This window comes from Zootermopsis nevadensis, unplaced genomic scaffold (assembly GCF_977971745.1).
Source record: "Zootermopsis nevadensis isolate Lab colony 2312 unplaced genomic scaffold, Znev_1.0 Znev_ptg000027l, whole genome shotgun sequence".
In the NCBI taxonomy this organism is placed as follows: Eukaryota; Metazoa; Arthropoda; class Insecta; order Blattodea; family Termopsidae; genus Zootermopsis; species Zootermopsis nevadensis.
The window spans coordinates 1,610,977-1,635,418 of NW_028259159.1; the positions used below are offsets into that span (position 1 = coordinate 1,610,977).

At 35.2% G+C, this 24,442-nt stretch overlaps 2 protein-coding genes across 6 annotated transcripts; one reads left to right on the plus strand and one right to left on the minus strand.

Moving 5' to 3' along the window:
• Positions 1 to 4,702: 4,702 nt before the first annotated feature.
• Positions 4,703 to 15,195, minus strand: LOC110828501 (uncharacterized). Its single transcript, XM_022061270.2, has 10 exons — positions 14,882 to 15,195; positions 13,168 to 13,284; positions 12,348 to 12,488; positions 10,803 to 11,040; positions 9,436 to 10,077; positions 8,406 to 8,602; positions 7,961 to 8,071; positions 7,319 to 7,493; positions 6,966 to 7,040; positions 4,703 to 6,489 (listed from the first exon to the last, which is right to left on the minus strand). The coding sequence occupies exons 1-10, from the start codon at positions 15,011 to 15,013 to the stop codon at positions 5,648 to 5,650; spliced, it is 2,670 nt and encodes an 889-aa protein (XP_021916962.1). The 5' UTR covers positions 15,014 to 15,195; the 3' UTR covers positions 4,703 to 5,647.
• LOC110828500 (7SK snRNA methylphosphate capping enzyme) lies at positions 11,089 to 22,773 on the plus strand. Of its 5 annotated transcripts, none has more exons than XR_015537316.1 (7): positions 11,089 to 11,106; positions 16,191 to 16,536; positions 16,674 to 17,384; positions 17,900 to 18,317; positions 19,002 to 19,220; positions 21,087 to 21,249; positions 21,343 to 21,482. XR_015537316.1 is itself a non-coding variant. In XM_087356762.1 (7 exons), exons 2-7 carry the CDS (start codon positions 16,193 to 16,195, stop codon positions 21,440 to 21,442), a joined length of 1,926 nt encoding a protein of 641 aa, XP_087212888.1. In that variant the 5' UTR covers positions 11,089 to 11,106; positions 16,191 to 16,192; the 3' UTR covers positions 21,443 to 21,582. The 5 variants fall into 5 exon arrangements, 4 of the variants coding, with proteins under 4 accessions (XP_087212888.1, XP_087212890.1, XP_087212886.1 ...); XM_087356762.1 differs by having other exon boundaries at positions 21,116 to 21,249; positions 21,343 to 21,582; XM_087356764.1 differs by lacking the exons at positions 21,087 to 21,249; positions 21,343 to 21,482 and adding an exon at positions 19,427 to 21,073.
• The last annotated feature ends 1,669 nt before the right edge of the window (positions 22,774 to 24,442 follow it).

Below are 24,442 nucleotides of genomic sequence, written 5' to 3' on the forward strand. Positions count from 1 at the left end.
GAATAAGACGAACGCATTCGGACTGTAGAAATTGACTGTTTATCATATACTATTCTATATCTGTTTTAGCCCCGTTTACTAAATAAAATGAAGCGATACTGCGTCATACTGTTTAAAGCTTAAATACAATTAAAAAAGAATTCATTTCTCTGGTGCCATTATAATTTTTGTTCTGCATTTATTTTTAGTTGAAACTATATATTTCGCCCAAAGTAAACAAAACCCAGTGATTAGAGAAAAGGTTTATGTGAGAATATGTAGACCTGAGAGAGATGAACTGACAGGAGGCTGGAGGAAGTTGCATATACCGAGCTTCATATTCTGTACTCTTCACCAAATATTGTTAGGATTAACAACTCAAGGAGGATGAGATTGTCTGTTTGTTCAGTTTTTCGACATTAGCAAATAGCCCACAAAGAAGCACGCATCGCGGACAAACAGAGAACGCATACGATATGAACAGAGTCTCGAATTCGTGGAGACATTAGTTATTTTGAATTTAAGTTTATCCGTCTCTCGTCAGTGGCTCTTAATATACAAGGTGTCAGCGGCTGTGTTGGCACTGCGGGCTAATAATGAGAGCGGCTGTGTCACGAAACAGCTCAGGGGAGAATCGAAACAGGTTGTACAAGATCTAGAGATGAAAGTTATATTTAGAAATTGGTTCTCCCCTTATAACTAATCAGTGGTGTCCATGTAAAAGAGGTGTTCACTTCCTTAACAGTATGAAAGATCAAAACAATAAACCTTTTCTCTTGTACAGCAATTCCCAAAGTTATGAGTACATTCTTCGGTCACTAGTACTGTGGCGCAATGTTGCGCAACCGCTGATCACTGAATCGACCCCGCTGTGCTGTTAACGCCCAAATGAATGTTAAAACAAAGTCTTGAAACAGGCCACGACTATACCTTCTCATTTATTATCGGCTTCTCACCTCATCTCATTCTGTAGCTTCTGCAGATTAAAGAGAGTTGTTAGTTCAGCTGTGCCGATGGCTGACGTCATGTAAGTGGAAAGAGTGGAAGATGCTGTGCTCAGCTCATCAAATCAGTTTCATGCCACGAAGCTGGACTCTGTGTTATGCTATTAGTAGATGCACGAGTATTATAGTTTGCTGGAACGCAGTGTAGTATCAGAAACTGTAGTTGTAGGAAATAACAGTAACAGTAAAGAGTTAATTTCCAGTTCTTCCTAACCTCGCAATAGATCTAGAGATTCAGAAAAAGTAGGCGCCACAAACTATTCTTGAGACGTCTTACTAAACACATGTATGAGACAACAGTAAGAGGCTGAGAACCGCTCCATCCAGTCCTGAGGAGAAGTTGTCGTGTATGACTACACAAGCTGTCTCTGACGGGCAGCCACTCCCATTCAAGATTTCACGTCACATCCAATTACATTACACGTTGATTAGCGTTTCCTTTCTCTCCCATGCCGAGCCTTCGGGACTTGAAGCTACATTTCCAAATGCTTTGCTTAATAGTTGCAAACTTTGGTAGTGTCAAAGAATTTTGTCCAAAAAAAGTAACTTGTAACCCACGTTTAGAAATACGTTGTGTCGTTAGAACACTTCGAAGCAATTTTATAGATTCTATCTCTTCGATAACATGAAAATCATTTGGGCATAACGTTTACGAAATTTCGATTATCGGACTGAAGACCTGCAATCTGAGTGTGTCAACGCGTGCAACCACCGGTCAACGGCTTAATTAAAACGGGTTTAGAAATTCTTGCTGTCTTACTACAGCCAGAAAAATAAATTAAATAACTCTTCTATGATAGCAATTTGTCTTACATTTCTGGAACAATTCTAGTTGGAAAATCAGTTCAGTTACTTTTATTTCCATCATATTACGACGGTAAATTTCTAACAAAATATTTCGCATACATTTTAATTGCGATGTTCAGAGCGAGGTATTTTGAATCTTTTCGATTTTAGTACCACATAAATGATTTTATTTTTTATTTTTCCTTCTACACGCTGCATCCAAACCAGTTCTAGGGCCCTCTATCAAATGGGTACCGGTGACAATTTCCCAGGGGAAACGATCGGGGGCATGAAGCTGACCATTCACCTTCGTCCAGTGTCGAGGTCCTCCACTGCCCGTGTCTTCATGACGTGTTGCGTAATAAGCATCAGCGACAAACCTTACCTCTTTACCTGCCAACAGCTTCCAAAATTATTTTTCCCCTGGATGATATTAAAAGGCTTCTGAAAATTGATTATTTAACAGATCTAATAGTATTACAAGAGTTGAATTATTGGATGCAAAACAGAGCGAATTTGATTATTCTTATTTACATCATCAAAATCGGAACGAGTCTAATAATTCGGGAAAACAGCAACAAGAACAAAAAATCCGCTACGACAATGACCTATTAGTATGCTCACGGTAAACTCAGGCCTACATGATGTTCTACTGAGGAATATATTTCTTTTAATAGCGAAAGAATCGTGAAGACAATATTTCGTGCGTACAGACAGATTGATGGGAGTTTTAATTTGGACTCCTTTTGGTTTAAAACAGCCCTCCTCTCTTAAAAACCGAAAAAGTACAATTGCTACGCGAAGTATGTATACTACCATAGATAAATACCGATATTCTACAAGCAAGGATTAACATTAGCGCTACCTGTTATACACAGCTCGAAACATGTTCGTTGGCACGGCGCCGTCCATGTTAGTCAATTTGTCGTACACATGATATGAGCGGGTTGTATGACTTAGAGTTTAAAGGGGTGTAGCGTGAATAGGACAGAATAGGACAAACAGAATTCTTGTCATAAGAGATAGCAATATCATAAGGGAATCTTTTCTTGTTTTTCTACCTTGCAAGGTTTAAGCCCATTAGACCTGTTCTAAAGCTACTCAAACTGCTCAAACTAAATTTCCACCTGTGTTAACAGAATATAGAACGTTTTAATATTCATCTAAAAATAGAAAACAATTTTTGGCTGTTTACATTTGCTGCTTTAAAACCTGTGCTCTCTCTGTAAAAGTTATCTTTCAATCATTTCTACTATTTACTTCATATATTGTTTTGTTACCGTAACAGATGCAGAAGGTAAGGAGCTCTATAAAAAGTGAATGATTATGAAGTGTGAGGTATAAAATATATGGGAAAAGGTAGTCATAACCTACTGACTTTTCTTGGCTCTTTTCTGATGGACTGAGGAAAAATACAAAAACTTTAGCTGTAAGAGTTGGCACCCATCCAGGATCTGAACCAAGTATCTGCTGAACACTAGTCAGAAGGAATAATAATGAGCTATCCCTCTGAGTATTAGTGATTATCTTAAGTTACAGATGTTTATAATGGTTTATAAATGCTCTGAAATGTTAGACAGCTTATGATAAAGAATGGCCGGATTTCAATGTTTAAAACAATTTGTATTTTACTGAATTAAATACTAAAGCGAACAGCCCAATTTTATATAATTAGTGTGACCGGACTCCAAACAATGTGTTAATAACTTCAGAAACAAAACAATTCAATGTTCTGATATCTGCTATATTTCCCCACTTCCACACGCAAGTCTTCTTCAACCATACAAACTTGAAAAATTGTTATAGAAATCCAAATCCAGATTTGTAATTCTCCTCCCATAACCACGTGATCACCAGTAACATTGCAGAGAGCCAACAAATATGCGACATAGATTACATTTAGAAGCAACATTCTGTGCATGCTCTTGGTTAGCTAGACCTGAAACAGAATTGTTATATCGACCAAAATGAAAATGTGTTGGGAGTGCTGGGGGTTGTCCTCTTTCCACAAGGGATGTTTGAAAATTCACACTACATGTCCAATGACTCTGAAATTGGGGGATTGCAATTCTGTGTCATGACATTTGTAAGCTTGGAGTTGATGACTGTGAAAGCTGCAAGCCAGAAACAGTATATAAAGCATGACTAATTGCAGTTTAAACATAGCATCATTCATTCATTCATCATCTATGGCCAGCTTAACCGTCGTGACCCCTTTCGGGGTTTTCTTGCGAAAGTACCGCCGTGGTTTCGCCTTGCCTTCCGTGGCCAGTCTTTACCCACCAGACTGGAAGAGGAGATGCAGACAAACATCCATGCATTTAGTGGGACTCGAACCCACGGTCGAAGCGGCCAGGCACACGAGGACCGTGCCTCAGACCGCGTGAACACTTCGCCAGCTTTAAACATAGCAACTCAAGTGGAAATATTAGCATGTGATGAATTTCTTATCGATCACAGCTAAAACCATGTAAATATTAGCTTGGCAGTATTACACATTAAGTTAAAAGGATGATTTCAAAAGTATTACATTCTTAAAGAAAGATATATATATGAACCCATTTCCATTAAAATTATTATTGCTTAGTTTCTTTGTCTTTCATGTTTCTGAAGTAGTTGGATCGTATGTGTATTATTTGTATTGCTTAAGTTGTGTGATATTAGGCACTTTAAACACATTCAATTTATGTAATTTCTTAGGTTTTGAAAAGTTGGTTCCTCAGCAGACAAAATGTTTCAACTTCAATTTGTGATAAGAAGATGAAATTTGGTGCTGCCAAAAGGCATGCGCATTACAAAAACATTTCTCCAGAATTATTTCTTGCTTTTCTGCTAGATATACCATCAATGTTCACTTGGAGCACTTGAGAGAGATCGCTGAAAATATCATGCAGGATAATTAATTCCAGAAGGGATATTAAAATTCCACAGTGTTACAGAAACACTAATTTCTTTATTACAAATTAATAACTGCATACAATCCATACTCATAATGTTATTTGGATATATTTAGAAACAATATGAGATGAGATATGACACTTTTATATGAACTGGTTAATTGAAGAACATACAACTTCTGCAAAACAACACTGCAGACATGAAAAGATATTAATCTGTAAATATATAAATACATTTTTTGTAATTGATATAGGGTCCTTTGATTATAACAACAGTGTAGGACCAACACATTCCTTCATATTCTGCTTGAAATATATAGAATTTATTGTTAAATTAACAAAACTTTGTATTTAAATGTATATTGAAAGATTATTTTAAAACATGTATTGAATGTTTTGTACTGAATATGATGACAATTTCATACACACCAGTTCATTAAAGAAAATACAACTTTTGAAAAACAACATTGCAAACATTAACTGATATTAATCTGTAAATATAAAACATATATTTTATAATTGTTATAGTGTCCTTTGATAACAAAAACAGGAAAATGACTTAACTCATGGCTTCATATTCAGCTTGAAATCTACAACACATATTGTTAAACAAACAAAACTTTGTATTTAAGTTATTACTGAAAAATTAGTGAATAATTGTAATCATTATTTCACATTGAACACTTACATTGTAACACAAATAAGAAATGCACTTATAAAGCCTGTGGTATATGGCAATTTCATCAGATGGCTATGCCATGGCCAGAAATTACTTTTGTAAACTAAAACTGCTAGGTTAAGAATAATCTTTGAATACTTTACTGAATACTAACTTAGTCCTAATAAGACTGATTTAATTCAAGGAGTTACAAAATACACTATCCTGAAGTACAAATAAAATATAATCTCATATTATGAGAATTTCCACAGGAGCTGTCAATATGGCAACTTAAAATCTCAGACTCCCTTAAAGGTGCAAAATTACTCCTCTGGCTCAAAACCAACTGACTCATAATCTTCAGAACTTAGTTGTGGTACAACTGCATCACCATTCTGATGATCTAAGCAATTTGTTTCTGTATGGACTGTATTGAACTGGATGTTAGGGACAAGCGGTACACTGTCTGAACATTTCAGACGTGAGCCTATAGGAGCACTATTTGTTGTGCTTTGGTTGTTTGTGTCAGGCTGCAGAACTAACTGTGTTGATCCTATAACAGTCGTAGTACCATTATTGGTGTCTGCATTCTTTTTCTGTAATGTATTTTGTTCAGTAGTTACATTCTGAGATAAAAACAAATCCTGTGAGAAATTCATTATATCTTCACCTTGCTTAGATGCAACACTGAAAGGTGTCTCACTCTCGTCATCTGAGAGCATTTGCACTTCATCTGTTGCCTTCTTCCCTTCATTACTTGTACTAGTACTAGGCTGCTTACGTTTTGATAAAAACAAGTTTACAGATTTTGTTCTTGATGAAGCAGCTTCTGCTTGTTTTGCACTTTCTTTCAGACTTTCTTCAGAGTTTGAATCAAATTTGAGTGTCTTTGTGTCAGTATAGTGTTTGTCTTTTGAATTCTCTGTCTCTCTGTTGCTTAGTTCCTGAGTATACAATGAACTACTGAAGATAGTCTGATTTGGTCTCTTTGAAGCATTGTTTTCTTGAACGTCATTGCTGTTAGTTTTAGAAATTTTATTTATGGCTTCAGATGTTCCCTTCTTTTCTTCATTATCAGCTGCCTGCACCTTTGTTTTCTTTACAGCAGGCTCTAAAATATTGTATTTTTTTGATCTCTTCCTTTTAGGCTTTTGTTTATTCTTTTCTGCAATAACACAAAGTAGCATGTAATTAAAATTCGTGGCAAGAAATTAAAATTTACTGTCATGTTACATGCTGTACTATAACATGGAACTTGCATTTACACAGATCCATTTTTGATCCCAAAATATGGATACTGACTTTAGAAAGGAGTTCAATATAACACAGTCTACAGTTACATAGCAAAGGAAGGGAAGAAAACTGAGTTTCTCCAGCCCACTGAACCATATGACAATAATGCAAACACACAACTTGAAGTTTTGGTAGTGTATAAAATGTTATATTACAGAAAGCAGTGTATGGTTCAGGAACCTACTTTAGAGAGTCCCTTCTCTCAGAAACCATCACTGTCACTGAAAATGACAACCTATCACACACACATTGTTTATGTACACACTTCACTATGGCTTTATGTTTTCTTCATTAGGCTTTATATTTTTATCTAAAGATACCTATTAGAAGATGCATGATAAAAGTTACCTTCTTTCAAGTCTCTGTGAATAACCAGTGCTTCATCTTCATCACTTTTCTGAGGAAATGTTTCTTCATATTCAACTGAAGAAACATAAAAACAATTAAAAATAGTTTAACATAAACCTTAACTTTTGCATGAAAATTTCACTGTTACAGCCTTCTTTGAGACTATCAGTGAAAACATACATCTGCCATTCCTTGTTTTAATCTGTTCGTGAATTATTGTTTTTTTGTAGGAATATGAAACCAAAGAAAGGAATTTGAGCTAAATCCATTGCCATACTACTTAATTTGCTATACTCAAAACACCTTTATAAAATTAAAATTAATACAGGATTATAGTAATTATAAGAACTTACCAGGTTTCCTTCCACCTTGCTGTTTCTTCTTTTTGATTGATCCAATAGGTCCCTTGTAGCGAGCAAGGAAACCAAAAATCCTAAGTCGTTCACCAACATCCATAGGCAGGGCTTTCTGTGCTTGCAGTTTGGAAACTTGGAGTCTTTTAGAATAATCTCTCCCTTGTGCAGTGGTCTGTCAGAAACAATCAAAGACTAAGTAGTAAAGAACTGGTGCAAATAGCAACATACAAAAAGAGGAGAAAAACCAGTGTAACAACATTGTATTGTGGAGCAAAAAGGAATTCATGATGGCAAACCTTACATTAGCACAGGTAATGTGAACAACCATCATTATCACCTATGCATTTGTATTTGGTATTTTAATACAGTGGATGGTGAAATGTTGTAAGATTACATATAGACTGAGTAATCCAGAAATATTTAAATATACTAGATTATTTTTAAAGGAACTCAAAAGCAAAAAGTTACAAACAAACATTTAATTTAATACAAAATAAATATATTTATATGCTCTGGGATATGATGCCCATATTATGGGAGCAAGGTGAATTATTATGGTTAACATGGAACTGACTGATGGACTTTTCACTAACAGTGGAGTAAATAATATAATAATTTATATGGGAGTGGGAAACTTACTTTCCTTAATTCCTTAGAGTTTTCATGACCTGTAAAAGGTCTCATTGAACCAGGTGTGAGCCAAGCACGAGTCACATCTTTTTCATCAAAGAACACAACATTGTAATGTGTCTGAAAACATAAAGATGATCTAAATAGTCATAAAAATAAGTACAAAGTGTATACAAAACCAGTGTATGTTTATACTTCATGAAGATAAAATATTATGACATACCATTTAGAGAAATACAGAGGATTATCATAAAATATTTTCTGAGAAATGGATACATTGAGAGATGATTGAACTAGTGATTTTTAGCCAACATACACATGATCTGGTGTGTTTTTATTATAGCAGACATTCATTATGCATATGAAAAGAATGAAATTCATTTTTAAAATGTGTTAATACAAAAGTTTATTAATTGAATGTTCATAAAAGGACTTCATACACAATAATACTCACAGGAATATCTGAGAAGCTGTTGAGCCAATAGTATTGCTCAACGTCAGGGTCATCATCGACCATTGCTGGCCACCAGGGGAAACCAGCAAGGCGTCCCCATACAATTGAGCCAGCTGTGTAGATATTGTGAATTAAATCTTCTTCTTCTAATGGTGCTGGGGGCTTCTCAGGAACAGCACAGCTATTGTACTTCTTGTCTGAAGTAGTTCAAAGAACATTTATATGAAAAAAATTAATATGAGAATAATTAACATATATAGTCATTTAATTTCAATTCCTTTCCTGTAAGTTCTACTAACTACTAAAAGGAACAGAAAAATAATGCAAACAGAAATGGAATGACTTGTCTTATAAGAGAAAAACTGGTTTTGCTTTCCTAACAAGAACTAAGTGTTTACTTTCTACCCTCGGTGACACAATTAAGAGTCAAAAAATAAACTGGAAAAACTGGACAGTTGATCTGTGAAATTCGTGCCCATGAACAATAGCGTTTCACTGATTTCCCATGTTCTATGTGCTACTGATGTCCAAGAGTAATAGGAACTAATACAATGTCTGGCGTAATATATATTATCAAAATTTAATGAAATGTATCTTATTTTTACATATGAATGAGAATCTGGTTAAGGAACCACATGGGAAGAGGAGAAGACACTTTTTGATGGGTTATGTACAATGCAAACAGTGTTAAGTACATATATAAACACATGCTCTTATTTAAGTTTAGTCACTTTTCTTGACAAGATCTTTGATGCTTAATAGGAAACAATAATTTAAAATTGTAGTCCTAAAAGTATATCACTAAAATTTCAAGAATATTTGTGAAGTTTACTATATGCGACTAAACCATAATTCATACCTCATTAAGCAGTAGGACATCATACATTCTAGAGCTTGATTCTCAGCCACTTTACTGGGGAATGAGCTTCTGGTATCCTTTACATAAAGACTAGCAGATAGAATACATGTATTCTTGGAATCAAATATCTACCCTTAATCTACTGTGATGGTAAATATTGTACAAAATTACCTGAATTCATGTGACAGAACCATTCTTGAGGGACATCAACAGGATCACGAATGTCTTGTAAGAATCGCCATTTTTTACAAATTGGACGGGAACACTGTACCCATAATCCCACATTACGCCGTTTCTGAAGCCATAACAATCTTTCTCTCAGTGACAGCTCTGGTCCTGGCTGACTCAGAATAGCCTGAGAACATTGAGTCTGAGAACAAGACTTTGGAATAATGGAATCCTGATGCATATTACTTTGTTGTGTAAAGTTACCACAATCATGGGTATGTTTCCTTTTATAAACATGGCCACACTCTTGAGAATGATGACTACACAGGGTACTGTGTTTTGAGTGGCTGTCACTTTGATTCTGTAATGAAATGGGCTGACTTAACTGGGATGAGTCTTTCATGCCAGTAACTTTGTGTTTTTTAAGAGTTGACTTCTGCAAGGAGAAATTATCTTGAGGTTTTGGAACCTGGTTCACTTGCATTTTCTTCACCTTAGGAACACTCTCAGTATCTTCACAGGCAGTCTTGTGATTCTGATCTGTATTTGTATGTTTTCTGTAGTGTTCTTGATTACTTTCATCCATCTGGCCTTGTACCAGATTCTTGGGAAGGACTGACAGGAATGATAGGTTTAGTTTCTTAGCTGAAAGGAGAATGGAAAATATATTTTTAAAATTTAATTAATAAGTAGTAATAACATCTGGAAACTACAATCTGTACATATTAGTGTCAAAAATTAAACTGAAACTAAAATTGCTCTCAAAGTATTGGAAATTTTTATACCTTTACATGTATTTATGACTCACAGTATTAAATTAAAATCCAATGCTGCTGAACGATGAAATTAATAACCAAGTAGACAGACAAACAGACATTTATACATATAATCATACAAAAAAGACACTTTCCTTGTAAGATGTTTATGTATACAGATATTGCATGACTAAAACTGAAAATGTTTATAGATTTCTTTGCAAGACTCAATGTAGCTTCTGTTGAAGAAGATAATTTTCAGATTTTAATTTATTTCCACCATATTGAGAAATATAAACTGAGAGGTGAAAAAGTATCACATTAAATAATTTGTTTGGAGAGTGGTAAGGACATGATATTAATAACACTACTAAGAAATAACAGACCAGTAGTAAATTATTCATTGTTTGTTAATTTCTTCTACTGCAATATTTGCACTATCCTCTTTATTCCCCAAGATTTAAAAGACTTCAATCATTACTGTGCCAGATATTCTTTATTAAAATTAGTCACATGATTGCCATCTAGAAATAGAAGAGGCACAAAGGGGATATTAAGTATTGATTTACATTTTTACATTTACTAAAATATAATTAAGTTTTGTTGAAATAATACCTTTCTTCTTCTTAGTTACTCCTTGTGTATCTTCAAAATTTGTTTTCTTGGACTGAAATGAATCTTTTGTAGGTGTAATTTCACACACATAGGTATTGGATTTAATAGGTTGTGCTGCTTTTCCTTCTCTTGCAAAAGCTTCCTTTTCTTGAACTTCTGTTCTAAAATATTTCATTGGTCTTTCAGCAACTTCTTGAGGTGACTGTGCTTCATTTGGTTCAGGAACAGCTGCTCTATTCTGTGTGACAATGTTATTACAAGAACAGAGTAAGTTGGATGAGAAGCAAATTTTATGCACAGTTAGGTAAGTCATCACCTTCCTGTTCCCCTTTACTTTATTCTCACATGTAAAGTGCTGCTACGTTTTTTATATACTGTATATCCTCGTTTTTAAAAAAAAACATACATTTTCACATTTTAAAATTTATGAAATCAGAGTGCAGCTTACATTTGGTGGCATCTAAGAACTGATGTTAAAAATTATAAAGTGCAAGGAAAATCTTCATGTCCATAACACTAGTCATGGAAGAGTAAACACAAAGATAGCAACAAAGAAGATTCTGAAAGTATTAATACAAATACATTTTATTTTTGAATAATGACAATTCCTACTGTCATATATATATATATATATATATATATATATATATTTACCCTCCCCCTCCAAATAAAACCTATCATTAAATCAAAGGTGCATCTTACAGTCAATAGCATCTTAAAATCAAGGAAATATTTTAATTAAAACTGGATAATGAAATGTGTTCTATTCATATCAGTAAAACTACTACAATCCTAAAAAGTGATTTCATCAAGCTTTGAGCCAATGGCTGATATTACACCACAGTTACAGTGTAATGGACAGTGTTCAGTGTCTGAGGTGCTTTTGACGTGCAGTGGTCTTTATAAGTTTGCTCTAGTACTATCATTAGGTGGTTTGCTGCCATTATACTATCAGATAGCCTTCTATCAGACTTAAATTAGTTTGTGGTAATGCAGTTTTACATCAGTTTAAACTTCATCATTGCTATTTCCCAGGAGTAGAGAAGGTATAACTATTTTCAAGGTTCTGTTAATTGCCAATGAAAACATACAATCAAATTGTGTGCCAGATAAATTCAGGATTGGCTCCTTAGTTAAATCATAACCTCTGTCATAATCCCACAAATAAAAATTCACTGTAAAAATTATCTGTCAATTACCTGAAGACAGGAACACAACAAACCCTTCAAATACCATGCATGTATCAAAAGTCAGTGTGGTTCACAACCATAGTGCAACTCCTGAAATAGTCCTGCATGTTCTTTTACATTAACAATCATTAATTGAAAAGAGATTATCATTTGTAATTAATTTATTAATTATGGCCACTATAACAAGGTCAAACATCATTAATTCTTCTATGTTCCTATATTTGCTCTACTTGTTTCAAACTTAACTATTGTACTAGTGGTAATTAATAACTGAATTATTGAGAATACAATGGTACAGATCAGAATTTAAAAAATATATTTTATAATTAGTATGCAATATGAAATACAGTTTTACCTCAATTTCATCCTCATCATCACTATTTCCTGTGTTATTTTTCATGGTTGGAGAAGGAATGCCTCCTGTTAAGGCTCTGTTAATAGCTGATGAAAAGATTTCATTATATTCAGTGTCAGTAAGAGATGTCATGGAGAGTGCCTGTAAAAAGTATTAGACAAACACCAGTAAGGATTTGTTATTTTATTATCAGGGTAATAGTATTTAACAGAAATTTTTGTGGTTGTTTTTCACATGAAGCAAGTTACATGAAATTGTCTGTAGATCTCACTTGATTTATATGATCTATGCATCCTTGATCACAAGTTATAGGAAAAGCAGGTACGCCGTCTCTTTTCAGACGCAGATATATGTTCAGCTAGTCAAGAAATTCCCCACCTTTTATGGAACCTGAAGGTTCATTACCGTCCACAACAGTCTGACACTAGTTCCTATTCTAAGCTACATGAATCCAATCCACACCCTTCCACTCTATTTACCTAAGATCCATTCTTCTATTATCCTCCATCTTTGCCCTCTGAGCAGTGTCTTCCCTTCAGACTTTACAATGTAATAAACTTTTTCAATAAAGTTTGATTTGAGATTTACGTAAATGGGTTATCCTGAACTGATAAGACCAAATTTAAATTTACCAGATGAATTTTAATTTAGATCCATAATTGAAATCCCTGTAGTAGTTTCAAAATCATAACATATGGATGGATTGATGGACACAGCCTCCCCATATGCATTCTCTTTATGAAAGAATTACATAAGGAAGGGGTTGAGAAATACTGAAATTGTTCTCGGTTGTTGTCATTCAAAGGCCAGAATTGTTTACCTTTGTTTCTCCTTTGTTTTCATCCTTCTTAAAATTCTTTTTGAGTGTTATGGAATCATTTGTTTCATTCTTCTTGATGTTTGGCTTCTTTTTTCCTATCAGAGGAGGATCTTTTGCCTGTTAAAATGCATAAAACACAATTTATGCAACGCAGAATGTCTACATCTCATAAATAAAGATCATGTATATATATATATATATATATATATAGTGAAAGTTATCGGGCAACTTGGAGTTTAATGCTCTTTCTGTTTTTGAGAATCCGACATTGTATGCATTCAGAAACGTATGCCAGTATAATCAAATTATTTACATGATAATCTGAAATTAAATATAAATTATGTGTTTGACAGACAAATATTTATGTTTAGTAGGATTAGACCTCTTGCCTATTCAGATAATAGTGATCCAGCAGAGTTGTGATAAAGTGTTTGCCATCTCTTTGAGAGGTAGAGAAAGACATGACATTATGTAATTTTTATTTTTTATTATGGGATAATTATTGTATGATTTCTTGAATGGGGAATTTGAATAAATGGTCCCTCCATTTAGTTCTAATAATTACATAGAATTCCTTAGAAAATATATTTTTTTTAAATTTCAGTATTTGTTCTGCATTTTATTCCGATTCAAAATTCCCCATTAACATGTACCAAGATCTTTGGGCCAGCCTACAAGTGCTGGGATAAGAACGTAACAGGCCATTAGACCCAACACCTAGAAGGCTGATTATGATGATACAAGAAATGTGTTCAGTGGAACATAAGTCGGTCAAGAATGATTAATTTCCCGAACAGCTAGACTGATTTCGCTGAAATTTAATGCAGGAATTCTAAACTGAAATTTGGGTGAATTTAATTTTGGTATGTATCAATCTGTTACGTGTATAACTATGGACTATTGTACAGGTGATAAACATAATATTGGTTCAGGTGCTTGTGACGCTTGACGCAAGTAGGCCGAACAAGGAATACCTAGTCTTGGATAGATTGTTTTTTACGTTGAATAATTAGAGCGAACAATATATTTGATAACGCCTTGCACAAGGATTCGAACTGGCACTAAAAACATCAATGTTTGAAATATTTAGCTCTAATAATTACACAGAAATTCCATATAATTTTTTTTATGAAGGACTTTATTGGTTCTGCATTTAATTCCTTCATTATAAACAAATTCGTTATATAATCCGTAAGGAGTATAGCCTACTCTTCTTACAAATTCCATTTATACTACTGTAATTCTGCTTTTATCTCGTTTGCGAACTAAATTAATTTTTGTATGTTTCTGAGATAAACTGTATTTAAACACTTTGGTTATTACTCCCATAAAAGTGTTCATATTTAGATTTTTTCAGGAAGTCTTATTAAGTTTTGTATGTGATATAGAAAGCTGTCGAGGTACTTAAAATCGTTATCGTGTTCAATAATTTGTTACAGATACAAATCTTGCTCAGAATTTGGTCTTTGCCTTGAAAAGCCGTTTAGTCTTCACAGTAGAAACTTGCATGCTAAAGTCGTGAGCTATGTTATGTAAGATGTGTGCTTTGTGCAAGAATTTTTAGTAAATCTGAATGTCATCGTTGCATATTTTGTGCTGTTTCCGATGTCTCCGGTAATTAGTATTTTATTGTCTTTAGCGGCTAGCTGGCCCCCGATTGCCAGCTAACTGGAATTTTGGGATGAATTAAGGGCAAAGAATAAAAGAGCCTTACCATAACCTGGCATTGTGTCCTGGCTTCATGTTCTTGAAATGAAATCGTTCTTTCTGGAACACTTGCACCATGCTTTAGTGAATTATTAAATGGAGACTTGAAAGTTTTCTTATTACTTTTCTGAAGTGACATTTCTTCAAAATGTTAGTTGTACCAAACTGAAACTGCTTGAATACGTTATATGACAAAATACAAGAACACAATTTACAGCGTTCTTGATACAAGAGACGTCTTTGTTGCCGAGTTTCTACAACAATCGAAACAACATATTCGACCTTAATTTAGCGAAATATAAAAACAGTGTAGTAAGACGGCAGATATAATTTTTTTATGCCTAGTAATATTAAAAATAAAATCCAAAATGTTAAGAATGGCAAATATTACGCTATTTCATACTCTCGTAATGTGGTAGCGAAAATTATCAGTTTTGTGTTACAATTTGAAACGGAATACAATGGCGGGTGTTTAAGTCAGTATTAAATATGGCATACCAAAATAGTGAGATATCTGCTTAATACAGATAAAGCATGTTTATATTAAAATTCACTTTAAAAAAGACTAATATCAGGCAGTAGTATTTTGTATATCTGGAACTGGACAGGAAGAAAATGCAATACTACTTTCAGCAGTTTCGGGTTTTCCGTTTAACCCAACCGGAATTGTGCGAAATGGAGGGGCGTAGGGATGAGAAGAAACGTATCGCCATCGTCGATGGTGGTAGGTGCCTCGACAAGGAACGGAACTGCAGTGTTTGAATTTAGTCTTTTTTGCAAGGATATCCTGCTTAGAAAGGAAAGAACTTGTACAAAGATTCTGAAATCATTGTTAGTTTTACATTAAAGGTAAGTTCAAGCTTCAGGAATGCAATTAAATGTATTTATTTAGCTGCTATAAATCGAAATTTTTTAGGTGTATTGAAGATGCAGGGAGACGTTCCACTACGCATGCGCTAATCAAAAGACGAGGGCATGTATACAAACTCACGTGGACACTTACAATGTAATAAATATGTTATTTTCACAAAGAATGGTTTTTGATTTTTAGTAAAATGTAAATTAGTAGAAAGGGAACATATATTTTTGGCCAATGTATAATTTTTTATACTGTGTTTATGTTACAATATTCGAACATTTTGGAATATTTGAACAACCTTATATTCTCATCCCACCTTATATTGGGTTTGCAAAATATATGGCAGAACAGACCTATTTTGTACAATACACACATAAATCCATTTGGAGATCTTGGACTCAGTATCTGTATGAAATGCCTTTTAAATTTGTTAATGATATTTTTGTTTTGCTTTCAGAAATGTCCTCGGCACATGTGCAAAGACCTGTAAAAGTTGATAGTTCTGAAGAACGAACTGCTTCAAAGGATAAGGCAGTACGATCAAAAGAGAATGAAAGGTTGCAGAGAAAATCTGCATCTGGTGCTACAGGATATTTCCCTAAGAAACACAAGTATGAAAATGATGGGAGAAATTACAAGCGTAAGCGAATCCAAAGTTTCTGTATGGGAGGTGGAAAATTTTTTCCTCCTTATAAACGGAGGAAGAAGGAAGGAACAATTATTCCACCAACGAAGTTTCTTCTTGGAGGAAACATTTATGATCCATTAAATTTGAACAGCTTGCAAGATGAAGAAATTAATAGGTATGTTTAATATTAATTTTTTTGGATAATGTAAGAGCTTGTAAAATTGTACTATGTAGACTGACATATTTTACACTATTTGGGTGCTTTATTAAAATAGTTTTCTGCTTGATTAATTATATTGTCTCTTAATTCAGGGCAATGAATGCTGTTACGCCAAAGTCATCTCCTCTACCAACTCCACGACATCGTAAAGGAGAGATTGAGGTGATCATTCCACCAAATCTGCATGATCCTTTAAACCTCATATCGTGTGAAGATGATGCAGAATATGAGCAACAACTTGTATCTCCTACTAAACGTGGTCGGAAGTCACGGAACAGAAAGAAAAAACGCAATTCATCATCTGGTGGATCATGTAAGGAAGACAGTGTGGATGGATCAGTGTCGATTATGAACAATGAAAAGGTCAAAAATTTGGAGGAAGAAAAGGTTACTTCTTCGAATGAGAACATTGTTGCTGCACCTGTTCGGATACAAGAAAATCCTGCAAAAAGGGAACTAAGTCTTGAGTTATCAATAAAAGAGAAGGACAAGAAAGGTCGTAAGGGGCCTGAAGATTCCACTTCTGGTAAAGATAGTAAAATTGAGAAAAAATGGAAGCCAGATTTAAAGGATAAGATTGTGAGTCCTGTAATTCCACAGCCTGGAGCATGGAAGAGGCCACCACAATACGGTCACAGAGGTGGTGGAAATATAGCTAGGGGAGGTGATGGTCCAGCAACTGATGGAAGGTTTAACAGATTTCGACCAGGTGGTAACTGGCAGCATAAAAAAGATCCAAAGCTACAACCAATGCCAAATTTCAAAAAGAAGAATGATTATTTCAAGTATGGAAACTATTTGAAGTAAGTGATTCAGTATTGTTAATGTAGTTGCAATGAAAATCCCATTCTTTGCTATGGATCCTTGCATGTAGTTACTGGTTTCCTATTATAGGCAGTCTGAATGGGTATGGGAACTAATTGATAGTCTGAATCTGACTGATATCTAAATACACTTATCAGTTTCATGCAAATCACACATTTGCTTTCAGATTTGTAATTATTGTTTTATCTTTTATAAATGAAAGTACAGTTACTGTTTCCAGATGAGGATCACAAAAGCATTACGAGCTCTCCTGCCAAGCATTTCTCTGTAGTTTTCTTCAGTCTTTTTTAGACAGTTGCAGGGATATTATCTTGAAATAGGGTTTGACTGCTTGCTTCCAGATCCTCACATATTCAGCATTTGTAATCATATTCCCATATTATATGAAACCATCATGTTTACAGTTTAAATAGGATTATTAAATCAGTGGTTGTAAATTCAGTATTTCTCATATGCGATGAAGGTTTTGCAGTTTATTTTTTTATCTTTTCAGGTATTATGGCTACCGAAATCCTCAGCATGAAGTTGACATTCGTCTGAAATATTTTGAAAAACGAAAGGAGTTGTTCCAAGATAAGGATGTACTTGATATTGGGTGCAACATTGGTCATGTCACTTTGATAGTGGCACGTGATTTTAGAGCAAGAAGTGTTGTTGGTTTGGACATAGATAGAAAACTTATTGCTATAGCTCGAAAGAATGTAAGACATTATGTGAACTATGCTGACTCTCCACCAAATGATGAACCTGAACCTGGAGGTGGGAGCTGTGGACAAGAACAAGCAAGTGATTTAAAGTTCTTTCCCATCTCAATGCCAATTGTATATGGTCCTGTTGATATACCAGGCATTAGTCATGGACAGAGCCCTTCTGCATCAAAGAAGTTTCCACACAATGTCACTTTTATACAGGTAATCTCATAGTCTTTTGCATATTATAACATGTTAGGAAATTAAAATAGGAGCATGAACATACTTGGAATTCCATGAAGATCACCTATAGTCACTGTGCATTTAATTATAATGACCAAAATGTGAATAATAATATCCCATTTTTATCACAGTTCTCATTACAGTATTAAGATTAACATACATTGGTCATTGAAAAGAAATGTTGAAATCACTTACCTTTGGCATGGTGTTCAAACCTTATATTTTTAATATCACTCACACTGCAGATGCCCTTTATAATAGGCCACCATACTAATTTGCCTTATCACATTGCAGTGATTCCACCAACATCATTATCAAACTACATTTTAAAGATTTATCATTACACAGAAATAAATATGTATTAAATGGCACTAATTTATTGTTCCCACCTTAAAAAGTTTGCAGATGTGCTATGTTTATATTGTTGAAGACAGGAAATTAATAATTATTAAGATAGGCATTGATGCTCCTTGGGGCACACAGGCAGACACACTCGAATCATTAATGAGTCCCCTTAAAGTGATGGTGACCATGTTTATCCACAATAAGGGGGCCTTACTTGCACTTTGGAACTGGGCTTTCAGCCTAGTATTAAATCATATGATTTTATGTTTAGAATATGTTTGTGGGTAATTCTGTACAGAAATAATTTCTTTCCCCCAGGGTAATTATGTGTTGGAATCCGATTCCTTGCTGGCAACAGAACAGCCACAATTTGATGTCATATTGTGCCTGAGTATTACCAAATGGATGCATCTGAACTGGGGAGATACAGGATTGAAGCAAGCATTTCGGCGCATGTACTTACAGCTAAGACCAGGAGGGCATCTCATCCTGGAACCCCAAGCATGGGAATCTTATAAAAGAAAAAAGAACCTGACTGTGAGTTCACATTAATTCATTATTTGATAATTTATTAAATTTGTTAGTATAATATGGATTAAAGGTAACAGAATGAAGAATTAGTCAAAAGAATGCATTTCTGACATACAGGAATGGAAGGCATTATTATAAGTGATACAGTAAAACAGGTGCTTGTAAGTGGACAGGAGCTGGGGTGGCTCAGTCAGTATAGTGACTGATTGCAGATTGGACAATCGGGGTGTAATTCCTGGCATGGGGCTGAGATTTTTCTTCTGGCCTCTGCATCCAAACCAGCTCTGGGGCCTAGTCAACCTCCTCTCCATTGGGTACTGGGGGTCCTTTCTAGAGGAGTGAATTGGCTGAGGTATGCTGCTAACCACTCCCATCTAGTGCTGGGATAAAGAATGTATAGGGGGACACCATTGCTTTTATTTTAGATTGAGCATGAGGAGGCAAGGTTTATTCCCTTTTCTTTTCAGAACCAAGAACCAACTCAAAACTATAATACAGACTTCAGATTATCTCATTGCAGTTGCCTAGGATTACATTAGAAAACTTTACTTGTTGCATCAGTAGGCTTCTCAAAGATTCAGAATATCAGATTCAGGCTGATGTGTCATGAAATTAGGTGTTTGAAGGTCATGGAATGAGGTGAACCTCCTCTACTGCACAGCTGTAAGTTTACAGTGCTGCATTACCAACTTTGCCGTACTGTGGATCTTATTCATTTTTCACAAGTTCATAATATATTATAGCTTATATCCTGCATTGAAACATTGGAGTCACAGTGGCCGTGCGGTCTGAGGTGCGGGCCTTGTGCCGCTTGGTGACTGGGACCATGGGTTCGAATCCCACTCAAGCCAAGGATGTTTGTCCGCGTTTTTCTGTGTTGTGCTGTCCTGTGTACAGGTAGAGGCCTTGCGACGGGCCGATCCCTCATCCAAGGAGTCCTACCAAAATGTCTATAGATCAACCTCTTCCAGTCTGGAGGATAAAAAGACTGGCCACGGAAGGCAAGGTGAAACCACTGTGGTACTTTCACAAGATGGGGTCACGATGGTCAAGCTGGCCATAGATGATGGGAAAAAAATTGAAACATTGACCTGGAGTAGTAATATGAATTGAAATGTCCTCAGTGATTACAACACAATTGAAGCAGGACAGACTGGGAAAATCTAACGTGAGAAGTCAGAATAATCAGATGTGTACTACACAACAGTTCACAAAATGAGAAAGATATTTTTCTGCTTGATGCATCATTGATTGATAGTGATTGCTCATTTATAGCTTATATAATGAAACTATCAACTGCAGAGGTTGGTTAGTGTTGAATTGTGAGAAGGGTTATGAATTTGTGAATCTGTGTAGTCAGAGCTCCTGAATGTCATTAAATAAATTTGTGAAGTAGATATGATGCCTTTCAGATTTGCATGGAAGGGCTGAAGAAAGCATTGCAAAACCTCAGTCAGGATGGCAGATCACCTGGCAGATTTCAGTTTGAGTTCCTTAATACAATTTAGATTGACCTCTGATCTAACCTCTTCATTAAATTCTTAAAGATTTTTTTTGTATCTTATCCTGATAAATGATACTTTAAGTGAGAAAGTGTTTTTATTTGCATGTGTCAGCAGGTTGTTAAATCTATGTATGAAACTGTTGTTCATCTGTTACAGTGTCCTTTCTGTAGTTACTGGTCAGTGAAAATTCTGCATTAACTAGCTGCTACTTCTTGATATGAAAAAGTTTAAAACATAGTTCATGTACCCTCTCCAAGTAATATGTTTTTGTTATGATACACAAACTAATCTCATTGTTGGCAGATGTCTTCTTTTCCTAGGAATGATTTTTAAATGAATTTGAGATGCTAAGTTTCCTCTTCTGTAGCATTATTATACTGGCATTCTTAATGTCAGCACTTGGTGGAGGGAAGGAGCCACACTGGTGCCTATTTGATAAAAACTGGATGGAGTCCTGGAATCATTCTGGATACAGTGCTGAAGAGAGATCCCAGCCCCTGCCAGGAATCAAACTACAGTCATCCATTCCAGTTCAGTTGCATTAATATTATGTATGTTCCAGCTTTTTTTGGTGGCCAGTAACTCAGATTTGTTATCTTATATTTGTACTGACTTTATTTCAGGAGACCATCTTCAAGAATTACCACAACATCGAGTTATTCCCACAGAAGTTTACAGAATATCTTCTTTCATCAGAAGTTGGTTTCACTCAGTGTGAAGTAATCGGTACTCCATTCCACCAGTCTAAGGGTTTTCAGCGACCCATTCAGTTGTTCACCAAGGGTGAAATTTCACCATCTCGTTCAGCAGCCAGTAATACCAACACACCATCTCACACAGTTGTCACAGGTACTTCACGAGCCCCTGTTTACATGCCTGTTAGCATTTCTAGTAGAGAAATTGATGATGATGGTGATGATACTGTGGGGAATAACTGTGGTACTGAAACTTACAAAGCGTGTAACATTGTAGCAGGAGAACTGGTTACAATGAAAACAGGTGGAACTGAAAATTTGGAAGAACATGATGATGTTCCCAATAGGTCTTTCAATGATCATTTTCAAATGAATATTTCAAATGAACAGGATATGAATCCTGGTGTCCCTCTAATGAGAGGTAGTCCCCCTGTTTCAACAGACAATGGTGGAGTAATCAAAGCAATGGACATAGTTAACAGTATTTCAAATGTAGGATCAGACCTTACAGTAAATGAAGAAAAGGAAATGGAATTTGAAAGTGCAATATATGAGAAGGTGTGTGCTAACATTAAACCGGAGGTTGATGGAATAGTTTCAGACAGTTTGACGAGGCAGGAAGAAGTGATTTCTGTAAGGGTAGCAAAAGTTGATACAAACAGTGAAAAATTTGCATGTGATAAGCAAAGAGCTAACCCTGAAGCTGTGAAGATGGAAACAAATTCTTCTCCGAATGAAACATAAATTAGAACACTATGGCAGTTTCAGAGGATAATGTTAATCAATTACAGACTACTCAAATATATATATTATATGTAAAATTCTCTAAAAGACTGCAAACAGTGTGAGGATTATCAGTGTTGGTATGCTAAATTTATTGAATATGTTTACAATAAATGGGCCAAGATTTGTTGTGTTCTGTATTTTTTTTATTAAAGACTGATTAAGATTAAGTGACATACACAGCAGTCAAGGTACAGGAGAAGCGTGATGACAAACACAAAATATGTTGGCATGAAATTGTTAAATTTACTTTATGGAACTGTATAGATGTAGCATAGCTGAGAATTTGTTTCCAAGAATTTGTACACATTCGTGTTGATTTAACCTTTACTGAACTGGAATAAGGAACTTAAATACCTTATACTGGGCTGCTGGCCAGACTTTAGCTCTGGGGTTAACAGTTACTGTATGCTACTGTGATGCACAGCCGAGAAAGGTTGAATATGGTGGAACATCATGCTTTGTTACTTTATTTTGTAAGACTTTCTCTCACAGCATATTAATGTATATTTTATGCACAATGTTGCTTGATGTGTATGATAGTAAAATATTAAAAATTCTATATATATCTTTTCACTTATAAGAATGTTCCTTCTACCTTGTGCTTATTTTATGGACACCTTCTCCTGATATAAATCAGTTCTCTCAGCTCTCGTCAATCTGGCTGTGTGACTGAATTTTCTGCAGTTACTGAATTCAAGTCTGGCATCTTGAGCTATACTTTCAAAGACATTGCCAAACATTTAAGGCTATACAGAAAAGCTGAACTATTTGCAGTCATGGAGTTCTTGTATACATGACATATTCACATATACCTCTATTGCATTGCCACATTCAATGTTGCATATTAATATCAACTTGAAAGAGTTCTTATGCAGGAATGTTTTGCAAAGGATGATTAATGAATATTGCCTTAATATTAGGTACTGTACTGGACAGATCATTAATTAAATGTGATATATATTATTTAGACAGTAATATTACAGTACTAAGGAATCATAATTGTTTCACATATTTTTACATGATAGCTAATAATTTTGTGAAAAACATTACAATTGTATTTCCATACCTACAATTTATAACATCCACAGTATGGCTATGAGGCCTGTAGAGGTTAGACTTGAATGACATAGATTCTTTAGTTCATATGGCTTTGAAGAAAGGTCAATGTGAAGAGCTGTCATGCAAAAATGTAGAAAGACTGGGAGATTACTGCCCTGTGCTTGTTCTTAAGAAATGTGACAAGTACATGGGGTCACAATTAGTATCCCACACCTTTCTACACTATTTTTAGTATTGTTACTTGTACACTGTCTTAAGTACATCACCATGGAACATAAACCAATTTCTCTACACAATCACTGTCATGCTCAATTACTTTGTGCCACCTCAAAACTTGAGCTTGTATGTCTGCAGTAAAATTTCTGTTCTTCATACTTCAGCCACTGTTTCACAGCCTTCACAAGGGAGTTACAGTCCACCAATTTTGTACCACAAATGCCATCCATGAGCTTAAAGTGCCAGTTCAGGATGGTATGAAGAATGGGGTGGCATTAGTCCATGTAATCTTGGCAATCACTTCTGCAGTTCACAGACTGGTGTGGAGTTGAGCATTGTGGTGCATGTGACCATGTGGTCAAACAGTGCAGGCACTTCAAAAGTTTGTGTGCTGTCATACAGCTCTGAATTGATGGTACTGGTTCCTTTTGGCATGATTCTTACAAGTATAACTTACTCATCAAGACCCTACCAGTGGAAAGTGCAGTCTTTGAACATCTTTTCTGTGTAGAATTTCCATGACACCACTGCATCAACTGTCTCTTTGTTTCGAAGTGGTAAAATAAGTTTCGTCTCGCGCCACGAACAATCAAATCGTGCGAGGTGTCTGTGTCAACTGTCGGGGGAACACGCACGAGCACATGTTTGCTTCAGCAGCATCCAGTTTTTGTTAGTTATGCGTCCACTTGCTGTTATGACTATGACGGCATCCGTTTGTGGTGATTGCAGCCTTGCACTGCCAGAGTGTCATCCCTGTACACTTTCTGTAGTCGCTTCTGGATGTTTCCAATGGTTTTCTTCTGAAATACCGAAAACTCAAGAACAGCAGAGTAATGTACTTTTAATGGAAATTATATTTCTTACTAATGCGGAAGAGGACAGCCATATTTAGCGGTTGCCACAACACCGCCACATGTGGGAAGAAATTTGTAACTATCAGTATAATAGGCGGTAAAAATGAAGATGC